General features: G+C 43.0%; 1 protein-coding gene across 6 annotated transcripts in view; it reads right to left on the reverse strand.

The window, feature by feature from the left end:
* Positions 1–26,293, reverse strand: part of gpbp1l1 (GC-rich promoter binding protein 1-like 1) — a 107,498-nt gene that overhangs the window by 65,047 nt on the left and 16,158 nt on the right. For 5 of the 6 annotated variants that reach the window (XM_070886826.1, XM_070886824.1, XM_070886827.1 and 2 more), the window contains exons 2-4: positions 12,513–13,362; positions 8,853–8,971; positions 2,112–2,247 (exon numbers count right to left, since the gene is read on the reverse strand). In XM_070886826.1, the coding sequence (XP_070742927.1) occupies positions 2,112–2,247; positions 8,853–8,915 (199 nt within the window). In that variant the 5' untranslated portion in view covers positions 8,916–8,971; positions 12,513–13,362. The remainder of the gene's footprint in view (positions 1–2,111; positions 2,248–8,852; positions 8,972–12,512; positions 13,363–26,293) is intronic. The other variant, XM_070886823.1, reaches the window with a different exon arrangement.

Below are 26,293 nucleotides of genomic sequence, written 5' to 3' on the forward strand. Positions count from 1 at the left end.
TGTTCAGGAGGGAGTTGGATGTGGTCCTTGCGGCTGCGGGGGTTGGGTGTATGGGTGGGTGATCAGCCATGATCTTGTTGAATGGCGGTGCAGGCTCGAAGGGCCAAATGGCCTACTCCTGCACCTATTTTCTATGACTAACACGCCAAAAAAAAGAATGAGTTCACAGGTGTTTCGAAAGAATAACCCGAACGACATCCTCAAGGGTGGAAGATGCTGGTGCGTGGATTTTTTTTAATGTGTGGTGGCCGTTGCACACCACACGGGCTTGGTCCAGTGGCAAGGATTACCCAAGACAACGAGAGACCTGCTCTGCTGTACGGACCCAGTGCGCACACATATCACAGTATGGGCTGGCCCATGTTGCCCCTGGGCCCTGAACTCACGCCTCTCCTGGGCCCCGATCACGTCCCTCTAGTCTCTCGCGTCTCTTGCTGCACCTGCCCACGCCCCAATCACCGACCTGGAACTTGCTGATGTCACCCTTCGCTGCCGTTGCCCTCCTGCACCAGCTTGTGCTGCTCCCTGAAGTAGTATGCCGCCACGCTGCTCCATGGGCCTCCACCCGTCGCTCCTTTTATGGCCCCGACCTGCCGCTGATGGTCTCTCGCAGCACTGCCAAGCCCTTTTATTGTCCATTTTCTAGCATTTGTTTCCTCTGCCTTCCAAAATCACTTACTAATTTACTGCCTTTCATTTCCAGCTTTGCTTCTCTCCCTTCTGAACCTACACTCAGATTCCCATCCCCTAAGGGATATGGGCCAAAGGCAGGTATATGAAGTTCGGTTGCAGATCAGCCATGATCTCATTGAATGGCCGAACAAGCTCGAGGGGCTGAATGGCCTACTCATGTTCCTACTAGCAAATCTCCCCGGGAGGATATTAGTCCCGGCCCTGTTGAGGTGCAACCCATCCGGCTTATACAGATCCCACCTAACCCAGAATCGGTCTCAATGCCTCAGGAATCTAAAGCCCTCTCTCCTGCACCATCTCTCCAGCTACACATTCATCTGCTCCATCCTCATATTTCTGTACTCACTCGCGCATGGAGTAATCCAGAGATTACTATTTTTGAGGTCCTGCTTATTCATCTCTTTCCTAGCTCCCTAAAATCTGCCTGCATGACCTCAGCCCTCTTTCTACCTACGTCATTGGCCATTCAACCTCTCCCTCAATATCCTGCAGCCGCTCAGTGACATCCTTGATCCTGGCACTGGGGAGGCAACATATCATCTTGGAATCACATCTGCAGCCGCAGAAACGCCCGTCTGTTCCCCTAATTATTGAATCCCCTTTCACTATTGCTTTTCTGACTTTCCTCCTTCCCCTTGTACAGCTGAGCCACCCATGGTGCTGTGGACTTGGTCCTGGCTGTACTTGCCAGAGGAACCATCACCTTCATGAGTATTCAGAACCGGTTGGAGCACGAGATGCACTTGGAGAACTCCTGCAATACCTGCCTGGTCCCACTTTTCTCTCTAGCAGTCACCCATTCCCACTCTGCCTGCAAACTCAAACTGCGGGGTGACCACCTCCTGAAACATGCTAGCCATGCAGCTCTCAGCCTCGTGGATGCACTGTAGTGATGCCAACCACTGCAAGTTCTGAAACCCGGAGCTCAAACTCCTCCAGCTGACACTTCCTGCACATGTGGTTGTACTTCCTGCATGTCACAAAATGTGCATTCGACAGGACTGAGGCGGAGACAAAGTCTTGCTCACATCATCTGTTTACGCCTGAATCAAGTTCTCTGCCACTGCAAACCATTCCTTTAGTTTTGATTGTATTATATAAAATGCGAAGTACATCCTAATGTGTTAGATAATACAATGTGGTGTTTGAGGGCGTAGCCCAATCATAAATTGCCTTTTGAACCCATCAATCAGGTTTGTTATATTTCTAGTTACCAATTATGCTATTAAATATAATCACATTTTAAAATAAAACTTTGACTGTACTACATATATGCCCTGACCAAGTGTTAAATTAATTGAATAATTTTCTTCAGTTATTTTAATTAATTTAAAACATTTTGCAATACACTCTAACTGAATTTTCTCCTTCCAAATTATCATTTGGAAAATTAGAATTGTCTGATTTTTAAATTGTACCTTTCCTACCTCCAGCAGCTCGGAGTAGACCATTACTGAAGAATCCATCTGAAGAGTTGTGCCTTCTACGATTCACTCCAAATCGACCGTCACCTCGAGCAAAATGATCACCATGTTTCTCACTGTTAGAAGAGGACTGTATGGAAAAGTTTTCAAAAAGTTAAATTAATTGTGTCTTCCACAATAATATTAAGCACCAATTCTGCTCCAAATATTTATAAATGTATGAGAAAGAAAACTTCGTTGCTTAGTCAATTATTCTGCTGCTAAACTGAAGCTATGCCCCTTTAAGGCCACAAAGTCTAACTGTTGCAGTAATTTCTGGGTGAGATCTTGGAGTTAAATTACTGTTCAGGCTTTGTGTGTCTTTCTTGAAAAAAAAATGTACAAAGGTCGACGAAGTGGCTACAGAATTCTAACTCCAGTATTTCCTTTGCTGAGTTTCCCTTTAGAATGAAAATGACTACTTTGTTTCTGATCATTTTTGTTGAAAGCAGCATAAAAATTTGACTGACACTTGAAATGTCATGGACAGCAAAGGAGAGTATGATAAATAGAACATGCTAGATATACCATTTTTAATAAAAATTAAAAATATGATAGACTGTCTTCATGGCACGACCATTATTTGGAGCATGGAAAGCTGGATTTCATGAAGCCGATGATCCAGCTCAGATACTTGCGAGTCTAATATCGTAAATCATTTTATTCCACGTTTTGAGGAGCAAAGTCACAGCAGTTCGATAAAGTCTCACTTGGGTTACTCATCTAATAAATTCTTATCCACGTGAAAGTTTTGAGATTGCTTGGGATTGGGCAGATTGATAGTTTAACTTTTCTTCTGGTTGTACAGCCTATGAATAATATCACCAAATAACATAACTCAAATTGTTTCCCTTCCAGAATTTTGAGGCTAAAGTAGATTCCTGGGATGTGCTTGCATGCTTGTGATGTCCACCCGTACATTATGAGTGCACATCACGATGCAACATACATAACATCACTAGTGCAACATATGCTCATCTCAGGATCCACTGGAAGTGGGGGCAATTTTTGTTTTTTTGAAGAATGTGAGAAATGAGCAAAAGTTGTTTTGTTTTTTTAAATTGATGCACCCTGAAAAATCAGGTAATCCATTAGTGGAAAGGATAAAAAAAAACACATTTAAACAGGCTTTATTCCTTTAGTAGTTAAAATTTCCAATTTAAATGCTATAACTAGATGGCAATGCACTGGAAATGCATTTATTCTGGTTCCCATACAAGCAACAATTCTTTATTAGCTATATCTCATTTACATTCTCTGGCTCGAACTAATTCACCTGCTCTTAAACTTAAATGTCCACAGAGCGTGTGTATGACGTCTGGACTCAATATTTAGGTCAATTCTGAGTAGGTTTAAAAATTGCTCTGGAAGTCCAAGAGAACCCAAACACATTTTACGCCATGTTTGGTACTGCACTGTAGGTACATTCCATGCAGCATCAAACCCAAGCGGTGTAAAACTGCCTCCTCCAGAGATACTCGCAATACTTCTCTCCAGAGTTAATCCTCAACTTCAACGCCACTGCACCTGTATATTTTTTTTTTTTAATTAATTTTGACAATACTGTAGATTTTTCCAATGGTATGCATTAATCTCAAATATGTTTGCAATATAATCTTTAGACTAGTTCTAGATTGGTGTCACATTAACCTGTGGAGAGGATCAAACATGATGCAATCTGCATGAATTACAATTATTAAATTGCAAAAAGGTCAGAAAGCAGAGGCCTGAATATACAAATTAATACAGTTGAAACACTAGAAGAGGGTTTATTTCCAGGATGGAATGAATCTGTAATATAATGTTGAAGGTGTTTCAGTTCGGAAACCGATTTTTGACATCCACAAGAGAATTAGAACAGAGAGCAAGAGAAACTTCTTCGCAAAGACTTGCAAGGCTGTGAAATTCACTCGGTGTTAGTGGTGAGGCAGAAATTAAATCATTCAAGATTAGATTGGATAGGTGGATGAAGTAAATAGGGCAAAAGGATTTGGGAACAGGGCAGGTGAGTGTAACTAAAACTATTTACTTGCACGGAATGCAAATATCAACAAAGATTACTTGGGCTGAATAGCCTGATTCCTTGGTACAATTTCTACATACTTCTATGTATAAATATTCACATTTCCCTTCACCTTCAGCAATTAGTTTGAACAATTCTATAATAATAATTTGCCTTTATATAACACCTTAAACGTAGCAAATCGCCACAAGAGTGTTATCAATAAAAAAAAACATTTGACACCGAGCCACAGAGGAGATAGCAGGACAGATGACCAAAAGCTGGGCAAAGAGGTAGTTTTTTTTTTTAAAAAGAAGAACATCTTAAAAGAGCAGAAAGAGGTAGAAAAAAAAAAAAAGACTTGCATTTATAGAATGCCTTTCATGACCACCGGACATCCCAAAGCACTTTACAGCCAATTAAGTACTTTTAGGGTGTAGTCGCTGTTGCAATGTGGTAAACGCAGCAGCTAATTTGCACACAGCAAGCTCCCACATACAGCAATACGAGAATGATCAGATCATCTGTTTTTGTTATATTGATTGAGGGATAATTATTGGGCAGGGCACCGGAGATAACTCTATTTGCTCTTCTTTGAAATAGTGCCATGGGATCTTTTCTGTCCATGAGAAGCTGGGGCCTTGGTTTAACATCTCATCCGAAAGACGGCACTTCCGACAATGCAACACTCCCTCAGCACTGCACTGGAGTGTCAGCCTGGAGAGGCAGAAAGGTTAAGGGAGGGAATTCCAGAGCTGAGGACCAAGGCAGCTGAAAGCACAGACGCCAATGGTGTCGTGATTAAAGTCAGGGATATGCAAGCGGCCAGAATTGGAGGAGGGCAGAGATCTCGAAGGCTTGTAGTGCTTGAGGAGATTACAGAGGTAGGAATGGGCGAGGCCAGGGAGGGATTTGAAAACAAGGACGAGGATTTTAAAATTGAGGAGTTGTCGGACCGAAAGCCAGTGTGGGTCAGCAAGCACAGGGTTGATGGGGGAACAGAACTTGGTGCAAGTTAAGATACGGGCAGTAAAGTTTTGAATGAGCACAAGTTTATGCAGAGTGGAAGATGGGAGGCCGGCCATGAGAGCATTGCATTAGTCAAGTCTACAGGTAACAAAGGCATGGATGTGGATTCACCAGCAGATGAGCGCAGATGAACAGGACCCCAAGAAAGAATGCAAAAGGCAGGAGGCAACAGAGCAGAGTAGCACTGGGGTAAATGTAAACCACAAGGTGATAGGAAGGGACAATATGTATGAATAGGAGGGGTCAAAACTAAAAATCATGGTTTAAAAACTAGTATTAAAACACTCTACCTAAACGCACGCAGCATTCGAAATAAAGTAAATGAGTTGACGGCACAAATCATTACAAATGGGTATGATTTGTTGCCCATTACAGAAACATGGTTGCAGGGTGGCCAAGACTGGGAATTAAACATACAGGGGTATCTGACAATTCAGAAAGATAGACAAGAAGGGAAAGGAGGTGGGGTAGCTCTGTTAATCAAGGAAGATATCAGGGCAATTGTGAGAGACGATATTGGCTCTAATGAACAAAATGTTGAATCATTGTGGGTGGAGATTAGAGATAGCAAGTAGGAAAAAGTCACTGGTGGGCATAGTTTATAGGCCCCCAAATAACAACTTCACTGTGGGGCAGGCAATAATCAAGGGAATAATGGAGGCATGTGAAAAAGGAACGGCAGTAATCATGGGGGATTTTAACCTACATATCGATTGGTCAAATCAAATCGCACAGGGTAACCTTGAGGAGGAATTCATAGAATGCATACGGGATTGTTTCTTACAACAGTATGTTACAGAACCTACAAGGGAGCAAGCGATCTTAGATCTGGTCCTGTGTAATGAGACAGGAATAATAAACGATCTCCGAGTAAAAGATCCTCTCGGAATGAGTGATCACAGTATGGTTGAATTTGTAATACAGATCGAGGGTGAGGAAGTAGTGTCTCAAACGAGCGTACTATGCTTAAACAAAGGGGACTACAGTGGGATGAGGGCAGAGTTGGCTAAAGTAGACTGGAAACACAGACTAAACGGTGGCACAATTGAGGAACAGTGGAGGACTTTTAAGGGGCTCTTTCATAGTGCTCAACAAAAATATATTCCAGTGAAAAAGGGCGGTAAGAGAAGGGACAACCAGCCGTGGATAACCAAGGAAATAAAGGAGAGTATCAAATTAAAAACCAATGCGCATCAGGTGGCCAAGATTAGTGGAAAACTAGAAGATTGGGAAAATTTTAAATGACAGCAAAGAATGACTAAGAAAGCAATAAAGAAAGGAAAGATAGATTACGAAAGTAAACTTGCGCAACACATAAAAACAGATCGTAAAAGCTTTTACAGATATATAAAATGGAAAAGAATGACTAAAGTAAATGTTGGTCCCTTAGAAGATGAGAAGGGGGATTTAATAATGGGAAATGTGGAAATGGCTGAGACCTCAAGCAATTATTTTGCTTCGGTCTTCACAGTGGAAGACACAAAAACCATGCCAAAAATTGCTGGTCACGGGAATGTGGGAAGGGAGAACCCTGAGATAATCACTATCACTAGGGGGGTAGTGCTGGACAGGCTAATGGGACTCAAGGTAGACAAGTCCCCTGGTCCTGATGAAATGCATCCCAGGGTATTAAAAGAGATGGCAGAAGTTATAGCAGATGCATTCGTTATGATCTACCAAAATTCTCTGGACTCTGGGGACGTACCAGCGGATTGGAAAGCAGCTAATGTAACGCCTCTGTTTAAAAAAGGGGGCAGACGAAAGGCAGGTAACTATAGGCCAGTTAGTTTAACATCTGTAGTGGGGAAAATGCTTGAAACTATCATTAAGGAAGAAATAGCGGGACATCTAGATAGGAATAGTGCAATCAAGCAGACGCAACATGGATTCATGAAGGGGAAATCATGTGTAACTAATTTACTGGAATTCTTTGAGGATATCACGAGCATGGTGGATAGAGGAGTACCGATGGATGTGGTGTATTTAGATTTCCAAAAGGCATTCGATAAGCTGCCACACAAAAAGTTACTGCAGAAGATAAAGGTACGCGGAGTCAGAGGAAATGTATTAACATGGATAGAGAATTGGCTTGCGAACAGAAAGCAGAGAGTCGGGATAAATGGGTCCTTTTCGAGTTGGAAATCTGTGGTTAGTGGTGTGCCACAGGGATTGGTGCTGGAACCACAACTGTTTACAATATACATAGATGACCTGGAAGAGGGGACAGAGTGTAGTGTAACAAAATTTGCAGATGGCACAAAGATTAGTGGGAAAGCGGGCTGTGTAGAGGACACAGAGAGGCTGCAAAGAGATTTAGATAGGTTAAGCGAATGGGCTAAGGTTTGGCAGATGGAATACAATGTCGGAAAATGTGAGGTCATCCACCTTGGGGAAAAAAAAAAACAGTAAAAGGGAATATTATTTGAATGGGGAGAAATTATAATATGCTGCGGTGCAGAGGGACCTGGGGGTCCTTGTGCATGAAACTCTTTTTGGAGTTTATCTGAAAAACATAAAACATTAATCGGTGCCACCCGACCTGGATGACACACCAGACATTTACAAGGCCCCTTTTTTTTTGTGGTTTTTTTTTGTTCCTTGTGCATGAATCCCAAAAAAGTTAGTTTGCAGGTGCAGCAGGTAATCAGGAAGGCGAATGGAATGTTGGCCTTCATTGCGAGAGGGATGGAGTACAAAAGCAGGGAGGTCCTGCTGCAACTGTATAGGGTATTGGTGAGGCCGCACCTGGAGTACTGCATGCAGTTTTGGTCACCTTACTTAAGGAAGGATATACTAGCTTTGGAGGGGGTACAGAGACAATTCACTAGGCTGATTCTGGAGATGACGGGGTTACCTTATGATGATAGATTGAGTAGACTGGGTCTTTACTCGTTGGAGTTCAGAAGGATGAGGGGTGATCTTATAGAAACATTTAAAATAATGAAAGGGATAGACAAGATAGAGGCAGAGAGGTTGTTTCCACTGGTCGGGGAGACTGGAACTAGGGGGCACAGCCTCAAAATACGGGGGAGCTAATTTAAAACCGAGTTGAGAAGGAATTTCTTCTCCCAGAGGGTTGTGAATCTGTGGAATTCTCTGCCCAAGGAAGCAGTTGAGGCGAGCTCATTGAATGTATTCAAGTCACAGATAAATAGATTTTTAACCACTAAGGGAATTAAGGGTTACGGGGAGCGGGCGGGTAAGTGGAGCTGAGTCCACGGCCAGATCAGCCATGATCTTGTTGAATGGCGGAGCAGGCTCGTGGGGCGAGATGGCCTACTCCTGTTCCTAATTCTTATGTTCTTATGAGCTGAGGCAGGGTCGGAGTCGGGCAATGTAATGGAGGTGGAAGTAGGCTGTCTTGGTGATGGAGCCGATATGTGGTTGGAATCTCATCTCAGAGTAAAACACAAAACCAAGGTTGTGAACAGACTGACTCAACTTAAAACAGTTGCCAGGGATGAAAACGGTGGTCAGGGAACGAAGTCTGTGACTGGGACCAAAAGACAATGGCTTCAGACTTCCAAATACTACAACAATCTATCCTGCAGCTTCAACAGAAACTATGCTAAGGTTTTCTCACTACAATTAAACTATTTTTTGAGCAAAACATGCATTTAAAATAAAACAGAATAATATCTAAAAGGCCAAATATTGCAGCAGACCTTGGTTGAAGACTGAGATGTGGAAAAATTAAGCCAAGCAGGAACAAAGTCATGCTGCGCCATTTAGGTCCAGTGTCTTGTGTCAGCGGAGTGAGGTATCAAACCTCATGGCCAGGATCCTACAAAAATAAAATAGTGTAAAGATGAAATAAGCAAATATCTCTAATTGACCTGAATGAATGCATTGATACACTTACACATGTGAAAAAGGAATAATCCTATTAGAAGTAATATTTCTTCATATTAACCTCTTAGTCAGTTCTCCGTCTATAATTTATCACCCCAAACCATATAATAAAATGACTAATCTAGGCAAAAAAAGTATTCACTTAAATAGATACTCGTCTCTGTAGACATAACCCCATAAAGCCAAGTTTTGCAAGTGGCTGTTGAATCTTGGGAGAGAAAAAAAAATCTTAGCATTTGGTCACCCTTCCTGCACTACTTGTGGAATCGAGAGATGTGGGGATAGTGCAGCGGAGGTAGATCAGCCATGATCCCATTGAATGGCAGAGCAGGCTCGAGGGGCCGAATGCCTTCTCCTGTACCGAATTCTTATGTTCTCATGATTGACGAAGGAACAAAACCCCTGTGCTGAACTGGAGGATTGCTTGTTTTTTTTTGGCAAGGTAGGATAAAGAAATATTCATCAATTTAAAAATTCTGCTGGCTTTTATTGAGCTCCGCCAACTACAATACTGAGAACTTCCAATATATTTTGTTACCAATTCCAAAACAAAAGTTTTTGTTATGAGTGGAACTGAAGCAAAGACAGTGACAGCATTGGTAGCAGTGGCTACCGCACAATCCTTGTGGAGACAAGTCTTCACACTGAGGACACCCTCCATCGTATTGTGTGAGACGACCTGTGCTAAATGGGATAGATTCAGAACAGATCTAGTAGCTCAATACTGGGCATCCATGAGGCGCTGTGGGCCATCAGCAGAAGCAGAATTGTATTCCACCACAATCTGTAACCTCATGATCCAGCATATCCCTCACTCTACCATTACCATCAGAGGACCAACACTGGTTCAATGAGAAGTGCAGAAGAGCATGCCAGGAGCAGCGTCAGGCGTAACTAAAAATGAGGTGCCAACCTGGGGAAGCTGCAACACAGGACTACATACACGCTAAACAGCGAAAACAGCATGCTATAGGCAGAGCTAAGCGATCCCATAATCAATAGATCAGATCAAAGCTCTGCAGTCCTGCCACATCCAATCGTCAATGGCGGTAGACAATTAAACAACTAACAGGAGGAGGTGACTCCATGCTCAATGATGGCGGAGTCCAGCATGCAAGTGCAAAAGACAAAGCTGAAGCTTTCTCAACCATATTGAGCCAGATGTGCTGAGTGGATTGACATCAGCCTCCTCCCGACGTCCCCAACATCACAGAAGCCAGTCTTCAGCTAATTCGATTCATTCCACGTGACATCAAGAAACGCTTGAATGCAGTGGATACAGCAAAGGCTATGGGCCGCAACAACATTCCAGCTGTCATGCTGAAGACTTGTGCTCCAGAAGTAACCGCACCTCTAGCCAAGCTGTTCCAGTACAGCTACAACACTGGCATCTACCCAACAATGTGGACAACTACCCAGGTGTGTCCTCAAAAAGCAGGACAAATCCAATCTTGCTAATTACCACTCCATCAGTCTACTCTCAATCATCAGCAAAGTGATGGAAGGTGTCGTTGATAGTGCTATTAAGCGACACTTGCTCACCAATAATCTGTTCATCGATGCTCAGTTTGGGTTCCGCCAGGACCTTTCAGCTCCAGACCTCATTACAGCCTTGATCCAAATATGAACAAAAGAGCCGAATACCAGAGTTGAGGTGAGAGCGACTGCCCTTGACATCAAGACAGCATTTGACCGAGTGCGGAATCAACCAGCCCTAGTATAATTGAAGTCAATGGGAATCAGGAGGAAAACTCTCCACTGGCTGGAGTCCTACCTAGCACAAAGGAAGATGGTTGTGGTTGTTGCAGGTCAATCATCTCAGCCCTATGTCATCGCTGCAGGAGTTCCTCAGGGCAGTGTCCTAGACCCAACCATCTTCAGCTGCTTCATCGATGAACATTCCTCTACCACAAGGTCTGAAGTGGAGATGTTCGCTGATGATTGCACGCTGTTCAGCTCCATTCACAACTCCCCAGATAATGAAGCCGTCCATGCCCGCATGCATCAAGGCTTGGGCTGATAAGTGGCAAGTAACATTCGCACCACACAAGTGCCAGACAATGACGAAGTCCAACAAGAGACAGTCTAACCTGCGCCCCATGACATTCAACAGCATTACCATCGCTGAATCCCCCACCATAACATTCTAGGAGTCACCACTGACCAGAAACTAAACAGGACCAGCCATATGTTCTTATGTTTCTTATATACTGTGGCTACATGAGCAGGTCATAAGCAGGGTATTCTGCGGCGACTGCTTCAGCTCCCGAAAGCCTTTCTGCCATCTACAAGGCACAAGTCAGGAGTGTGATGGAATAGTTTTCACTTGCCTGGATGAGTGCAGCTCCAACAACACTCAAGTAGCTTGACACCATCCAGGATAAAGCAGTTCACTTGATCTGCATCCCATCCACCATCTTAAAGATTCACTACCTCCATCACCGGCGCACCATGGCTGCAGTGAGTACCATTTACAAAGGGCACTGCAGTAATTCGCCAAGACTTCTTCGAGAGCACCTCCCAAACCGATGACCTCTTCCACCGAGAAGGACAAGGGCAGCAGGCGCATAGGAACACAATCACCGGCAAGTTCCCCTCCAAGTTACACACCATCCTGACTTGGAAACATATCACCGTTCCTTCATCGTCGCTGGGTCAAAATTCTAGAACTTCCTCCCAAACAGCATTGTGGGATTACCTTCACCAAATGGACTGCAGCGGTTCACCACCACCTTCTCAAGGGCAATTAGGAATGGGCAATAAATGCTGGCCTTGCTGGCATGCCCACATCCCAGGAATGAATTTTTAAAAATTGCAAGATAGATAGCCAAGCAGTTCAGATGTCGAAGTTTAAAATGACGTATATTGTAAATTTTATGGGGGTCTTTTTTCTGTTTTGAGTCTGGTAGCAGCCATCAATGATGCCCCATAATGATTGCGCTATTACTACAGAGTTAATTAAAATTCTCTGTACTGTACCTTGGGACTGTTACAAAAAGAACATTCAGGTTAGTGTGGTCATTTCTTAAAGCAATACAAGGTGCAAACTAAGTGATAATCCATATAGCAAGTTTTCATGTTTCGGCAAATTACAACAGGTGGCAGCCATACTGTTGAACTTTTTGTACTTTACAATAAGTGAACATTCTAGCAAGTAACAAGCAGCAATTTACCACCAAACTCTCATTTAGCTATTTAAAATGAGTTAAATTTACAAGCCAAGAATAATTTTTTTTGATCTAAATTAGTGCAGAAGTGATAAACTTGATATTTTAATGTTTCAGAGCACATGAACAAAGAAATTCTGTGGATACAAGAATTTCACTAATTCTACTATGTAATATTGAAGGTGAGAAATTTACAGAAAATCGTTATGTAACAGAAAACAAGTGCATTATTTGAAAACTGCAAGTAAATTCAGTTCGCAGAACGTTAAACCTAAAGTAATACAAGCTCATGAAGAAATATCTTACCTCCAAGCAGAGCTCTGTGGGCCCTCAACTTTGATGTTTCCAGCACTGGAGCTTCCTGTTCTCCCCAAGGCAGGTTTGCAAACTGTCGGAAGAGCTTGCAGGGTGATCTGGTCACTGAGCACCAGAAGCAGCACTACGTGCTTGCCTGCACCTCAATCCCACCTCAGCTGCTCATTTTACTATCTCCTTTTTCCAAATACACAAAATAAACTTAAAACCTACACCAGCTATTTTTTTTAAATCTGAGAGCAAGAAGAACTACGCTCACCTCATTAATGTTGTGTGAAATGCCCCAGACGGAAAAGAAAAAAAACTACATTACATAAAACAAATTAGCTACTAGTTTGTCAACAATGATTTGAATACAACATTACCAGAAATAAAAGAATAGGTGTACCCAGATTATATTTCATGAACGTGAAATATTGGATTCTCACATTTACGAATTTAGCCTCATCATTTTTTTGTTTCTTCCCATATCCATCATTTTTATAGCTGGCTCTAGGATACACTGTGTGCACTTCTGAAAGCCCTTACAGTGATTTTAAAGGCATCTGAGTAGTTGCGTAACAGTATAATTCTAAATCTAACATCTACCTAAGCATATCCAAATATGTAGCCAACCAATACAATAACAACTTTAATGCTTCAGTCTCCTTGCAAGAATTTAAAGTTTGCAAGTCAATCTTTTTCAAATTTGTCAAATTAACTTTTGCTTTTCATTTTTCAAAGCTGAGCATGTTAAAATTGACAAGCTTAGTAAATATTCATATATCTTTTGATTCTCCGCAGCAAAACAAAAATGCTTTCTCTGGTACTTTCAGTGTAACCCTTGCATTTCCAGTAATACCTGCAATAAAGCAAAACAATATAATTCAGGTGGAAAATTGTAGTCTTCCAAAAACTGCAGTACAAGTCACCAACATACTTTTTGTCAATACTGTACTTAAAATACATATCTTGAATAATAAGCAAAACGCAATTATGTGAAGACCAATGTCAGATAGTAAGTTAAGATGCATATGAATCCTCCTGCCCAAAATTCATTTCACTACTACTTAAAATAAATAGGAACTTTCTGCAACAGAGGATAAACCCTTCAATTGAAGAATTGTTGAAAGAAAAGCAGTAGTTCAGATTCCATGTCGCTGCAAAACAGAACATGGTACTGTTGCATATTAATTTCCACAAAGGTAAAATGCACATCTTACTTGCATTTGCCCCATTTGAACCTTTTTAATATGACGCAATATGTTTGTGAGATATAGATAAAAGAGAGAATTAATTCTGGAGACATGCCTTGAAAATTCAGTACCCTGTACTTAAAAGGATTTAAGTATTTACAAACATAACACTTGGGTCTATTTCAACATACTACTTTAACATTAAGTACAAGAAATGCATGTACATATGAAGAAAGTTGAAGATGTATTTCAATACACAAATATTTAGAGAGGAGCTGTTCACCATCACCTTTATAAATACTGGAAAGTGCATATGCTCCCAATATGGATGGATGAATATGATTTTTTTTTGAAGAAAGCACTTCATAATCATTATTGTACATATACTGAAAGGTCCTTAATTGTATCAGTTATTCAGTATATGTTTTTAGTATCCTTAATATGTATCCAACTGAGCAAAGCTATATATGCCAGGTAATGCATCGAGCTCCTTCAGGTTTACATGTACAAGAAGCTCACTGTTCCTTTAGAAACCTTTCCCAATCAAAAATAGAACAACAAAAGATGAGTTGCTCAGTGGAAATCTCAATCTTCCAGATAGAAAAATTACTGACAGACACAATGGCAAGCAAAACATGATGATTCAATAGTTGTCTATTAAATTTGCCCTAAACATTCTTTATACATTAAAGAAAATCTGACATAAAGGCATCTGTGAAAGAATCAATAGAGGTATGTACAAATCTATCAAGCACCAAATACTAGATCAGAGAGTAGACTTGGAAGAAAATTTTACAATCATTTTACTAAAAAAAACAGGCCTCATTTTAAACTGAAAATGTCATCCCAAAGCAAAGGAGCCGTCACCTGGGCATAAATTTACAAGTCGTTTAGAGCTCATCCAATATCAAAAGTAGTCAACTATTATTAATATTGCAAAAACAGTACATCTACTATACCCAAACGTCAGTGTTTAATATCTGGAACAGTATTAAAATATTGGAGTACTTCTGAGCTGCAGTCCAAAGTTAACTTGTACATTCCTTTCCAATCTGCAAAATTCCCTGACCAAACAATTAAACTTTTACGGTGCAAAATTGAGATCATTAGAACCCTTTGTTCGGGCGTTATGTGTTCCGTTTGGGTGCCAAAATGATGTCTGATGCACACAGGCACACTTGTGGGGCGAATTGTGCTGGATGCCTTACTGGTGAGGGCGTTAGCGTGCACAGCTAACATCTGCCTGTTGTATGCAAAGCAGGCAGATCACGACATCAATTGATGTCATGCAATGCTGATGCGATGGCAGCGGTGCCATTTTGGAGCTCACCGTTGCACTCTTACGCTCGCACGGCTGAACAAGCATTCAGCAACATAAAAGACATCCTACCAGCATTCTTTAAAGGGATCTTCAATTTCTTAAAGGTTGGTTGCTGGTTGATTTCTTCTGGCTGTTGCCACGATTCGACAAGTGTTTGGTGCTTTCTATAGTTGTTTCATGTTGCAAGGGTCTGCAGGGAGTGTTGTTTGCAGGTGCTGAAGGACTTTTTCCTGATTTCAAGGCTTCTGCACAAACCCCTTTCTGCCAGACATGTGCACACAAGTAGACATTCCACTTGGAACATGACTTGGAGAATGAACAAAGGTCACACAGAGCAGGACAAGCTGATGGCAGGAGGAGGAGGAGGAGGAGAAGAAGAAGAAGAGCTCTCAGCAGAAAGCCTCATCCGCCCAGTGTTCAGGCATCAATTCTTTTACTGAAACCTCAGTGAGCAACAATGTGTGAGACGTCTGTGCTTCAGTAAGGACGGCCACACTGAAATATGCCACCTACTACAGCCACAACCGTCACTTCAGAGCATGGCAAGGACCGCATTACCAGTGGCTGCAAGGTGACCATGGCAATGAATCTTTCTGCGTCTGGCTGCTTCCAGGCTGGAGCTGGATTATATATGCAACATCATGCAGTTTGCTGTCCACTGTTGGGTAAGGGAGGTCACTGAGGTTCTCTATTCAAAGAGTACATTGAATTTTCTCTTGCCAGAGATAAGTAGGCAGAGCGAGCATATGGCTTTGCTAAGATTGCAAGCTTCTCTACAGTGCAGGGTGCCACTGAATGAATGCACATTGCTTTGCAGGAGCCACATGTCAACTCTGCCAGAACCAAAAGTGATTCCACTCCCTCAATGTCCAGCTGGTGTATCATCATCATGCAGGTCAATGCCTGGTATCCTGGCAGCAGTCACGATGCCTTCATTCTGCAGCAATCCACTGTGCCAGCTGCCACCACGTCAAACCAAAGGGTGGCTACTGGGCAACAAGGGCTACCCGCTGACAACATGGCTCATGACTCCCGTGAACAACCTACGCACATGTGGGCAGCATACATCTGGAATATCATTAAAATATTAGAGCAACAGATTTTGGGAGAGAGAGCAGCGGAGGCCAGAGAGTGGCAAGAGCACCGCGAAAGCTGCGCGGGTATAAGGAGCAGCAGGGGCCCGACAGCAGCGAGAGTGACGCGGCTTTAAGGAGCAGCGGAGGCCGGAGAGCAGCGGGTATAAGGAGCATCGGAGGCGCGAAGTCAGCAAGAGTGGAGCAGGTATAAGGAACAGCGGAGGCCCTAGGGCGGGGAGAAAGAGAGCAAAAAAAACAAAAAGAAATCAAGGAGGGACGTCACAGGACAGCAGGTGATTAATTGGTGAGTATCACTGCTGTCTTTTCTTATTTCGAAGTTAGGTGTAGAGGGATATATTAAAAACTTTAGTTAATAATCTAATAAATAGATGCATGGCAGGGCAGCTCAATCCCGTGGAATGCATATCCTGTGCCATGTGGGAAGTGTTGGGCGACCACGAGTGCAGCAAGTGTCGCCAGCTAGAGCAGCTCAAGCTCCGGGTTTCCGAGCTAGCGCCACTGCAGAACATCTGCGAGGCGGAGAACTTTGTGGATAGCACAGTGCAGGAGGTAGTCACCCCGCAGTTTAAGAGTGTGCAGGCAGAGAGGGAATGGGTGACCACCAGACAGACAAGGAGGACCAGGCAGGAGTCCCAAGTGCATCTCGCTCACTAATCGGTTTTCAGTTCTGGATACCAGTGAAGACGATGGCTCCTCAGGGGAGTGCAGCCAGAGCCAAGTCCACAGCACCATGGGTGGTTGGGGGGGAGGGGGGCCAAAGAGGAAGAAGAGTGAAGAGCAATAGTGGTAGTGGATTCAATAGTTAGGGAGAACAGACAGATGCTTCTGCGGCCACAGACATGACTCCAGAATAATATGTTGCCTCTCTGGTGCCAGGGTCAAGGATGTCACTGAACAGCTGCAAGACATTGAGGAGGTTGTGGTCCATATCGGCACCAATGACATAGGTAGAAACAACAACTTGTATTTATATAGCGCCATTAACGTCGTGAAATATGCCACGGCGCTTCACAGGTGTTTTATGAGGAAAATTAAGAGACAGAAAGAGGGATAAGGTCCTGCAGGCAGATTTTAGGGAGCTAGAAAAGATATTAAAATGCAGGACCTCAAAAGGTAGTAATCTCGGATGCCACATGCTAGTGAGTACAGAAATAGGAGGATAGAGCAAATGAATGCGTGGCTGGAGGGATGGTGTAGGAGGGAGGGCTTTAGATTCCTCAGGCATTGGGACCATTTCCAGGGGAGGTGGTACCTGTACAAGCCGGATGGGTTGCACCTCAACAGTGCCGGGACCAATATCCTTGATGTGGTGGGGGGGGGGGGGGTTGCTCGTGCTGTTAAGGAGGGCTTAAACTAGCTTGGCAGGGGGATGCGAAATATTAGATGAAAGAAACATAGCTAGAGAGTGAGTATTAAGGGGTTTAGCATCTTTGAAAATGGATAAATCCCCAGGCCCGGATGAAATGTATCCCAGGCTATTAAGAGAAGCGAGGGGGGAAAATAGCAGAGGCTCTGATTATCATTTGCCAATCCTCTCTGGCTACAGGTGTGGCGCCGGAGGACTGCAAACGTTGACCCGTTGTTTAAAAAGGGAGAAAGGGATAGACCGAGTAATTACAGGCCAGTCAGCCCAACTTCAGTGCTGGGAAAATTACTTTGAAAAATTCTGGGGGACAGGACAAATCTTCATTTAGCAAGATACGGATTAATCAAGGACAGTCAGCATGGATTTGTTCAGGGAAGGTCGTGTCTGACTAACGACTGAATTTTTTGAGGTAGTAACAAGGAGGATCGATGACAACAGTGATTTTGATAATGGATTTTAGCAAGGTTTTTGATAAGGTCCCACATGACAGACTGGTCACAAATGTAAAACCCCATGGGATCCAAGGCTCAGTGGCAAGTTGGACTCAAAATTGATTCAGAGGCAGAAATCAAAGGGTAGTGGTCAATGGGTGTTTGTGACTGGAAGGCGGTTTCCAGTGGGGTTCCGCAGGGCTCAGTACTAGGTCCCTTGCTTTTTGTGGTTCATATCAATTATTTGGACTGGAGGGGGTATGATTAAGATGTTTGCAGATGATACAAAAATTGGCCTGTATGGTTGATAATGAAGAAGAAAGCTGCAGACTACAGGAAGATGTCAATGGACTGGTCAGGTGGGCAGAACAGTGGCAAATGGAATTCAATCCGGAGAAGTCTGAGTTAATGTATTTGGGGAGGGCCAACAAGGAAAGAGAATACATGTTAGGACACTAAGAAATGTAGTGGAATAAAGGGACCTTGAAATGCAAGTCCACAGATCCCTGAAGGTAGCAGAACAGGTAGATAAGGTGGTTAAAGAAGGCATATGGGATATTAGCCGAGGCATAGAATACAAGAGCAGGGAGGTTATGTTTGAACTGTATAAAACACAGGCCACAGCGAGAGTACTGCGTGCAGTCCTGGTCACCACATTACAGGAAAGATGTGATTGCACGAGAAAGGGTAAAGGAGAGATTTATGAGTATGTTGCGTGGACTGGAGACTTTTAGCAATGAGGATAGAGGAGATTGAGGGGAGACTTAATTGAGTTAATTTAGTTGTATAAAATGATGAGGGGCCCAGATAGAATGGACAGGAAGGACCACAGTATCAGTATTCGAGTTGGTGGCTGAGTGTGTGAAATCAAGTGACGATGCTGTGTCTTCATCATCACTCTCTTCTTGGTGTTCCGCCACTTCCTGAAGGAGAAAAGACACAAGGACAATGTCACAAATGGTTTTTTTTTGGGGGGGGGGGGGTGGCGTGGGCGTGTCCCATTCAACATATCACCAAATGTTCAAGAAATTAACAAAAACTGCAGAAAGTAAATGACAAAGTTTAGGCACAGGAATATAAAATAACATTTTAAAATGCCTGTTTAAATCAGTTTGTCTGGAGCCCTCACATTATATCCCAAATGAGGAATCCAGCAGCCAAACTTGGCTCCCATCAGCATAACCTCAATGCAAGGCTTGACAATATATCCACAACAGCCTGCATTAAAAGCCCTTTGAGACTTTCCAGTGTCAGTGTAGTCATCAGAAAAAAAATCTGACATGTCTGATTAAATACACGAGCTAGTAACTAAAATACGTTGGCATGTCCAGGATTTCAGATGTAGACACTCAGCAATCTGACTTATAAAAATCAAAACTGACATCCAAAACTATAAAGCGATTTCTATACATACCAACTCCGTCACTGTTCATTATCATCTCTATTTACCTACAGCTGATTTAATTCTGCAAATAATCTGTACTGATTAACTCCCACCTTCGCACAAACGTTCAAATTTGACCCAACCCACATTTCATAAAGTGGTGAAAAGCACCATTAAAAATAGGCAGACTTGTTCGGGAAAACAGTCCTTCACGGTTGCTAAAATTATTTTTTTTTAAATGTCTGACAGTAGTATGGAACCCTATGCTTTGTGGTATTACTGTTCTATAATACAACAATGTGATGTGCCGTGCTGTGGAGTTTATCAATTTTTGTCCTATTCTGAACAGAATGTCAGCAAGCTAGCTGCAGCAATACCCTCATGGTTACCTACTCGATAAAGGAGTGTGGAAATGAGACAATAGCAGATAGTTAAGCCACGATTTTTCATACTGGATCGGGAGCGAGGCAGGAGACTTTGGGTGCGAGCTGGAGCCTCGCTCCTGGTTCAAATGATTTTACGTGGATGGGGCTGGTTAAGCCCACCCTGCGAGATTCCCGGCCAATTAAAAGGAAGAGGGTCTGATGACATCATTTGATGATGCGTCATCAGCCGATTTCCTTAAAGGGACCGCGTCCACATTCATTTTGACGGTTGTTTGGTCATTGTTCTGCAGCATTGAGATGTTGCAAACACTGACAAGCACTACTCAAAAGGTGCACGTCCGCACCCAGGCTCCCTCCAGATGCTTATGAAGGGAGTCACAACACGCAGGGAGGTCTCTTCCTTTCCAATGGGAGGAAGATACAGCAGTTATCGTGGGCGATTTTAATCTACATATAGATTGGGCTAACCAAACTGGTAGCAGTACGGTGAAGGAGGATTTCCTGGAGTGTATTAGGGATGGTTTTCTAGATCAATTATGTCGAAGAACCAATTAGAAGGCTGGCCATCCTAGACTGGGTGATGTGTAACGAGAAAGGACTAATTAGCAATCTTATTGTGTGAGGCCCCTTGGGGAAAGAGTGACCATAACATGGTAGAATTCTTGATAAGGATGGAGAGTGACACAGTTAATTCAGAGACTAGGGTCCTGAACTTAAAGAAAGGTAACTTCGATGGTATGAGACATGAATTAGCTAGAATAGACTGGCGAATGATACTTAAAGGGTTGACGGTGGATAGGCAATGGTAAACATTTAAAGATCACATGAATAAACTTCAACAATTGTACATCCCTGTCTGGAGTAACAATAAAACGGGGAAGGTGGCTCAACCATGGCGAACAAGGGAAGTTAAAGATAGTGTTAAACACCCAAGGAAGAGGCATATAAATTGGCCAGAAAAAGCAGCAAACCTGAGGACTGGAAAAAATTTAGAAATCAGCAGAGGAGGATAAAGGGTTTAATTCGGAGGGGGAAAATAGAGTATGAGAGGAAGCTTGCTGGAAACATAAAAACTGACTGCAAAAGCTTCTATAGATATGTGAAGAGAAAAAGATTAATGAAGACAAACGTAGGTCCCTTGCAGTCAGAATCAGGTGAATTTATAATGGGGAATAAAGAAATAGCAGACCAATTGAACAAAAACTTTCGTTCTGTCTTCACTAAGGAAGATACAAATAACTTTCCGGAAATACTAGGGGACCGAGCGTCTAGCGAGAAGGAGGAACTGAAGGAAATCCTTATTAGTCAGGAAATTGATGGGATTGAAGGCTGATAAATCCCCAGGGCCCGATAGTCTGCATCCCAGAGTACTTAAGGAAGTGGTCCTAGAAATAGTGGATGCATTCGTGATCATTTTCCAACAGTCTCACGACTCGATCAGTTCCTATGGACTGGAGGGTAGCTAATGTAACACCTCTTTTTAAAAAAAGGAGGGAGAGAGAAAACACGGAATTATAGACTGGTTAACCTGACATCAGTAGTGGGGAAAATGTTGGAATCAATTATTAAAGATGAAATAGCGCGCATTTGGAAAGCAGTGACAGGATCGGTCCAAGTCAGCATGGATTTATGAAAGGGAAATCATGCTTGACAAATCTTCTAGAATTTTTTGAGGATGTAACTAGTAGATTGGACAAGGGAGAACCAGTGGATGTGGTGTATTTGGACTTTCAAAAGGCTTTTGACAAGGTCCCACACAAGAGATTGGTGTGCAAAATCAAAGCACATGGTATTGAGGGTAATATACTGACGTGGATAGAAAACTGGTTGGCAGACAGGAAGCAGAGAGCCGGGATAAACGGTTCCTTTTCAGAATGGCAGGCAGTGGCCAGTGGGGTGTCGCAGGGTTCAGTGCTGGGACCCCAGCTATTTACAATATACATTAATGATTTCGATGAAGGAATTGAGAGTAATATCTCCAAGTTTGCAGATGACACTAAGCTGGGTAGCGCTGTGAGGAGGATGCTAAGAGGCTGCAGGGTGACTTGGACAGGTTAGGTGAGTGGGCAAATGCATGGCAGATGCAGAAAAATGTGGATAAATGTGAGGTTATCCACTTTGGTGGCAAAAACAAGGCGGCAGAATATTATCTGAATGGCGGCAGATTAGGAAAAGGCGGGGTGCAATGAGACCCGGGTGTCATGGTACGTCATTGAAGGTTGGCATGCAGGTGCATGGCATGTTGGCCTTCATAGCTAGGGGATTTGAGTATCGGGGCAGGGAGGTCTTATTGCAGTTGTACAGGGCCTTGGTGAGGCCTCACCTGGAATATTGTATTCAATTTTGGTCTCCTAATCGGAGGAAGGACGTTCTTGTTATTGATGGAGTGCGGCGAAGGTTCACCAGACTGATTCCCGGGATGGCTGGACTGACATATGAGGAGAGAGTGGATCGACTGGGCCTGTATTCACTGGAGTTTAGAAGAATGAGAGGGGATCTCATAGAAACATATAAAATTCTGACAAAACTGGACAGGTGAGATGCAGGAAGAATGTTCCCGATGTTGGGGGAGTCCAGAACCAGGGGTCACAGTCCAAGGATAAAGGGTAAGCCATTTAGGACGGAGATGAGGAGAAACTTCTTCACTCAGAGAGTTGTTAACCTGTGGAATTCTCTACCACAGAGAGTTGTTGATGCCAGTTCGTTGGATATATTCAAGAGGGAGTTAGATGTGGCCCTTACGGCTAAAGGGATCAAGGGGTATGGAGAGAAAGCAGGAAAGGGGTACTTAGATGAATGATCAGCCATGATCTTATTGAATAGTGGTGCAGGCTCAAAGGGCCGAATGGCCTACTCCTGCATCTATTTTCTATGTTTCTAAGGAGATCTCCCCAGGAGACCAACACAGTCTGGTTGCACTTGGACAGGAGGGCACAAGCAGGAATGTCGTCAGGAGGACCTGGCTGCAGTGGCGCAAAACCTTCAATGATCTCAGTGGATCACTAAACATTACTGCAAAGCCACTCAACCTCATCCTGCTGTGCCACTCATCATTCTGCCTTCCGTACCCGACTCCTGCACATCCTGACTCACACCAACAAAACTTGCACCTCCACCCATCTCTCTCTCCATTATTACATCCCCATCTCACAAGCCACCCCTCATGCTTACCCTCATCCTTGTCTAATATCATACCAACTAACAACACACAAGGATAGGCACTTGGGTGTTATCACCAATGCTGATGTAAAGTTTCTGCTAATGGGTTGTCAAACGTTGAAATCTTTATTTTCAACACTTTGCCTTCTTGGACCGATGTGTGCGCACCTTTGGAAGCAGCTTAGTGAGTTGCAGTGAATGGTGAGACATAACGGTACCTCCTCAATGGTGGTGTGTGAAAGGATTGGCTTGGGTATTGTAGGGATGCTTTATGGTGTTGGTGTGGGGTGGTGCCAACCTGGCGCATCATGTAGTGCCAAGTGAAGTAAATCTGGCCATGGTGAGTGCATGCTGGCATCCCGGATAGCAATATGCTCGGGTGCTTAAGCCCTGTGTCCTGTGCAGCATTAGGTGATTGCAGAGAACATTGGTGGTGGTGTTGTCATTCCCATATTACAACAGTGACTATACTCCAAAAGTACTTCATTGGCTGTAAAACTGCTTTGAGACGTCCGGTGAACGTGAAGGCGCTCTATAAATATAAGTCTTTCTTTTTGTTTTTTCGTGATGCTGGTGTGCCAAATGATGTTGGTGTTGGGGCTGATTGTGGTGGGAATCTGAGGACCAAGGTAAGATTTTTTCAAAGGCCCTAATGCTGATGGAATAGATGGCAACTGAAGTTGAGATGACAGGACCAATCTGTCAATGGTGAGCAAGGTTGCTCCAAGGAGGTGACACTGGATAGAAAGTTCACTGCAACCAGTTCAAACCTCCATAAAGCTGATATATTTCAAATCCTGAAGGCTTCAGCTTCAAAGATTGGAAATTGAATAGCTGTGAAATGGTAGCTTTTATACCACTTATGCAGCTGTCAACTATTCAAGCCAATCCAGAGTTGTTCAGAAACTGACACACTTACCGGACGTGATCCCTGAGGGGCAGGAACCTCGTAAAAAAACATGGAAAAATCGTTACGCAGCTTTAAGCAGCTTCTTAACTATCTCAATTGACTAACACGTTGCTTAGTGCTGGGTCTGCAAACCGCAGGCAGAGCCAGCACTTGGGAAATTGACAAGGAGGCGGGTTCAGAGTGGACATTTTGACAGCGGACCCGCCTCCAAACTAACACTCGCCATGCCGGTAAGATTCCGGCCATATGGGGAGCGGGCGGGTAAGTGGAGCTGAGTCCACGGCCAGATCAGCCATGATCTTGTTGAATGGCGGAGCAGGCTCGAGGGGCGAGATGGCCTACTCCTGTTCCTAATTCTTATGTTCTTACGTTCTTATAATGCATGGTACTTATTAAAATCCAAATACATTCATGAAGCGCAATGCCCAATTAGGGTTTTACATCCCATGATTAGAACAGAAAGCATAAACTTTTAACGATCAATAAAGAATGCATAGAGTTTGGAGACAGGGAGTGGAAGAGGTTTATTAAGGTCCTCTTTGGAATCCTCCTCTTGGTACCAATGATCATTTTGAGATGAGTAATTATTTGTTTGCGATTTTCCTCCCCCTCAAAGAGCAAACTCGTACATCTTTCATTTGAGTGTATATTGAAATAAAGAGCTCCTATGTGGTACAGGGCAAGTAGGTCCAGATTCAAATAGGTGAAAGGTAAATATAAGGTCAGGACATTGCTCATCCAAGGCAAATAGCTACCTGCCCTGAATTTGCGGTCCGAGGCTTCCCACAGGGAAATGCCTCCAATCTGCAAATAAAATGCCCGTGTACCTGGTGGTCCGGGAGGTACAGAGATTCATGGTCCTGGGCCTCTCCGGATACCACAGGTAGAGGCCCACGTATCCCAGGGGCGCACACGGTTTGCAAGCGCCCGAGATCACGCGGGCCGGCCCAACCAATAAAAGGGATCCCCAAATACCCATAAGCATGAGTGGGAAAACCCTCAAAATATATCTGCACTTCAAAGAAAAATAATTATATATTTAAAATTAATTTTAAAACATTAAATTAAATATTTAACACAAAAATTTACTATTTTTTGAAAAATAAATTTACGTGTTTTGAAGGGGCGAAAAATAAACCTTTTGTACAGGTTTTTTAATGTATAAATGATTTTAAAAAACCATAAAAATAAAAAGTTATCAAAGTCTTACGCTGTAAAAGCAAGCCTTATGCCCGTTTTTACCAGGCACAAGAATTTCACAGACATACACTGGGCAGAAGTTGGGCAAATAGCCCAGCTCTCTCCGTACAGTTGCAGCAGGACTTCTCTGCGTTTATACTCTAGCCCTCTTGCAATAAAGGCCAACATTCCATTTGCCTTCCTGATTACTTGCTGTACCTGCATACTAACTTTTTGTGTTTCATGCACAAGGACCCGCAGGTCCCTCTGTATTGCAGCACTTTGCAATTTTTCTCCATTTAAATTATAATTTGCTTTTCTATTTTTTTCTGCCAAAGTGGATAACCTCACATTTTCCCACATTATACTCCATCTGCCAAATTTTTGCCTACACACTTAGCCTGTCTATATCCATTTGTAGATTTTGTGTCCCCTCCTCACAATTTGCTTTCCCACCCATCTTTGTATCAGCAAATTTGGCTACATTACACTCAGTCCCTTCATCCAAGTCATTAATATAGATTGTAAATAGTTGAGGCCCCAGCACCAATTCCTGCAGCGCTCCACTAGTTACTGTTTGCCAATTGGAAAATGACCCATTTATCCCAACTCCATGTTTTCTGTTAGTTAACAATCCTCAATCCATGCTTATATATTACCACAATCCCGTGAACTTTTATCTTGTGCAGTAACCTTTTATGTGGCACCTTATCGAATGCCTTCTGGAAATCCAAATACACAACATCCACTGGTTTCCCCCTTATCCACACTGCTCGTTACATCTTCAAAGAACTCCCAACAAATTTGTCGAACATGATTTTCCTTTCATAAAACCATGCTGACTCTGCTTGATTGAATTATGCTTTGCCAAATGTCCTGCTATTACTTCCTAAATAATGGACTCCAGCATTTTCCCAACGACAGATGGCGTCACAATCTCCAAAACGCAGGAACTGGTCACGCTCCGTTATTGCCCCTGGAGGCGTTAAAGGGAGGTGCAAAGGAGGTCAATTTCTCTCCCTAATCTCACTAAGGACATAGATGTGGGAAATGGAAAAAATTGTATGCTTGTGCAGCTGAGTGTTCTTCTGACGTCAGGCTGCAGAGCACGGAGTTTTATTCTGCATCAGACCTGGGAATACTTGTCCTACTTTCAATGAATACCATGAAGAAATGCTTTTCTATACTGTAAATATCTTGCACATCTCGATGGTATTGCCTCCTTTTAAAGCTGAAGGGCCCACGTTCACTTCATAATTCATTTTTACAACACCTGGGATCAGTTGCTTCGTTCTTCTCCCTACAACAATAAATTACATTTATAGAGCACATTTAAATGTCCCAATGCACACAAAAGTGATATC

The sequence above is a fragment of the Pristiophorus japonicus genome, chromosome 8 (genome assembly GCF_044704955.1).
Source record: "Pristiophorus japonicus isolate sPriJap1 chromosome 8, sPriJap1.hap1, whole genome shotgun sequence".
Taxonomy (NCBI): Eukaryota; Metazoa; Chordata; class Chondrichthyes; family Pristiophoridae; genus Pristiophorus; species Pristiophorus japonicus.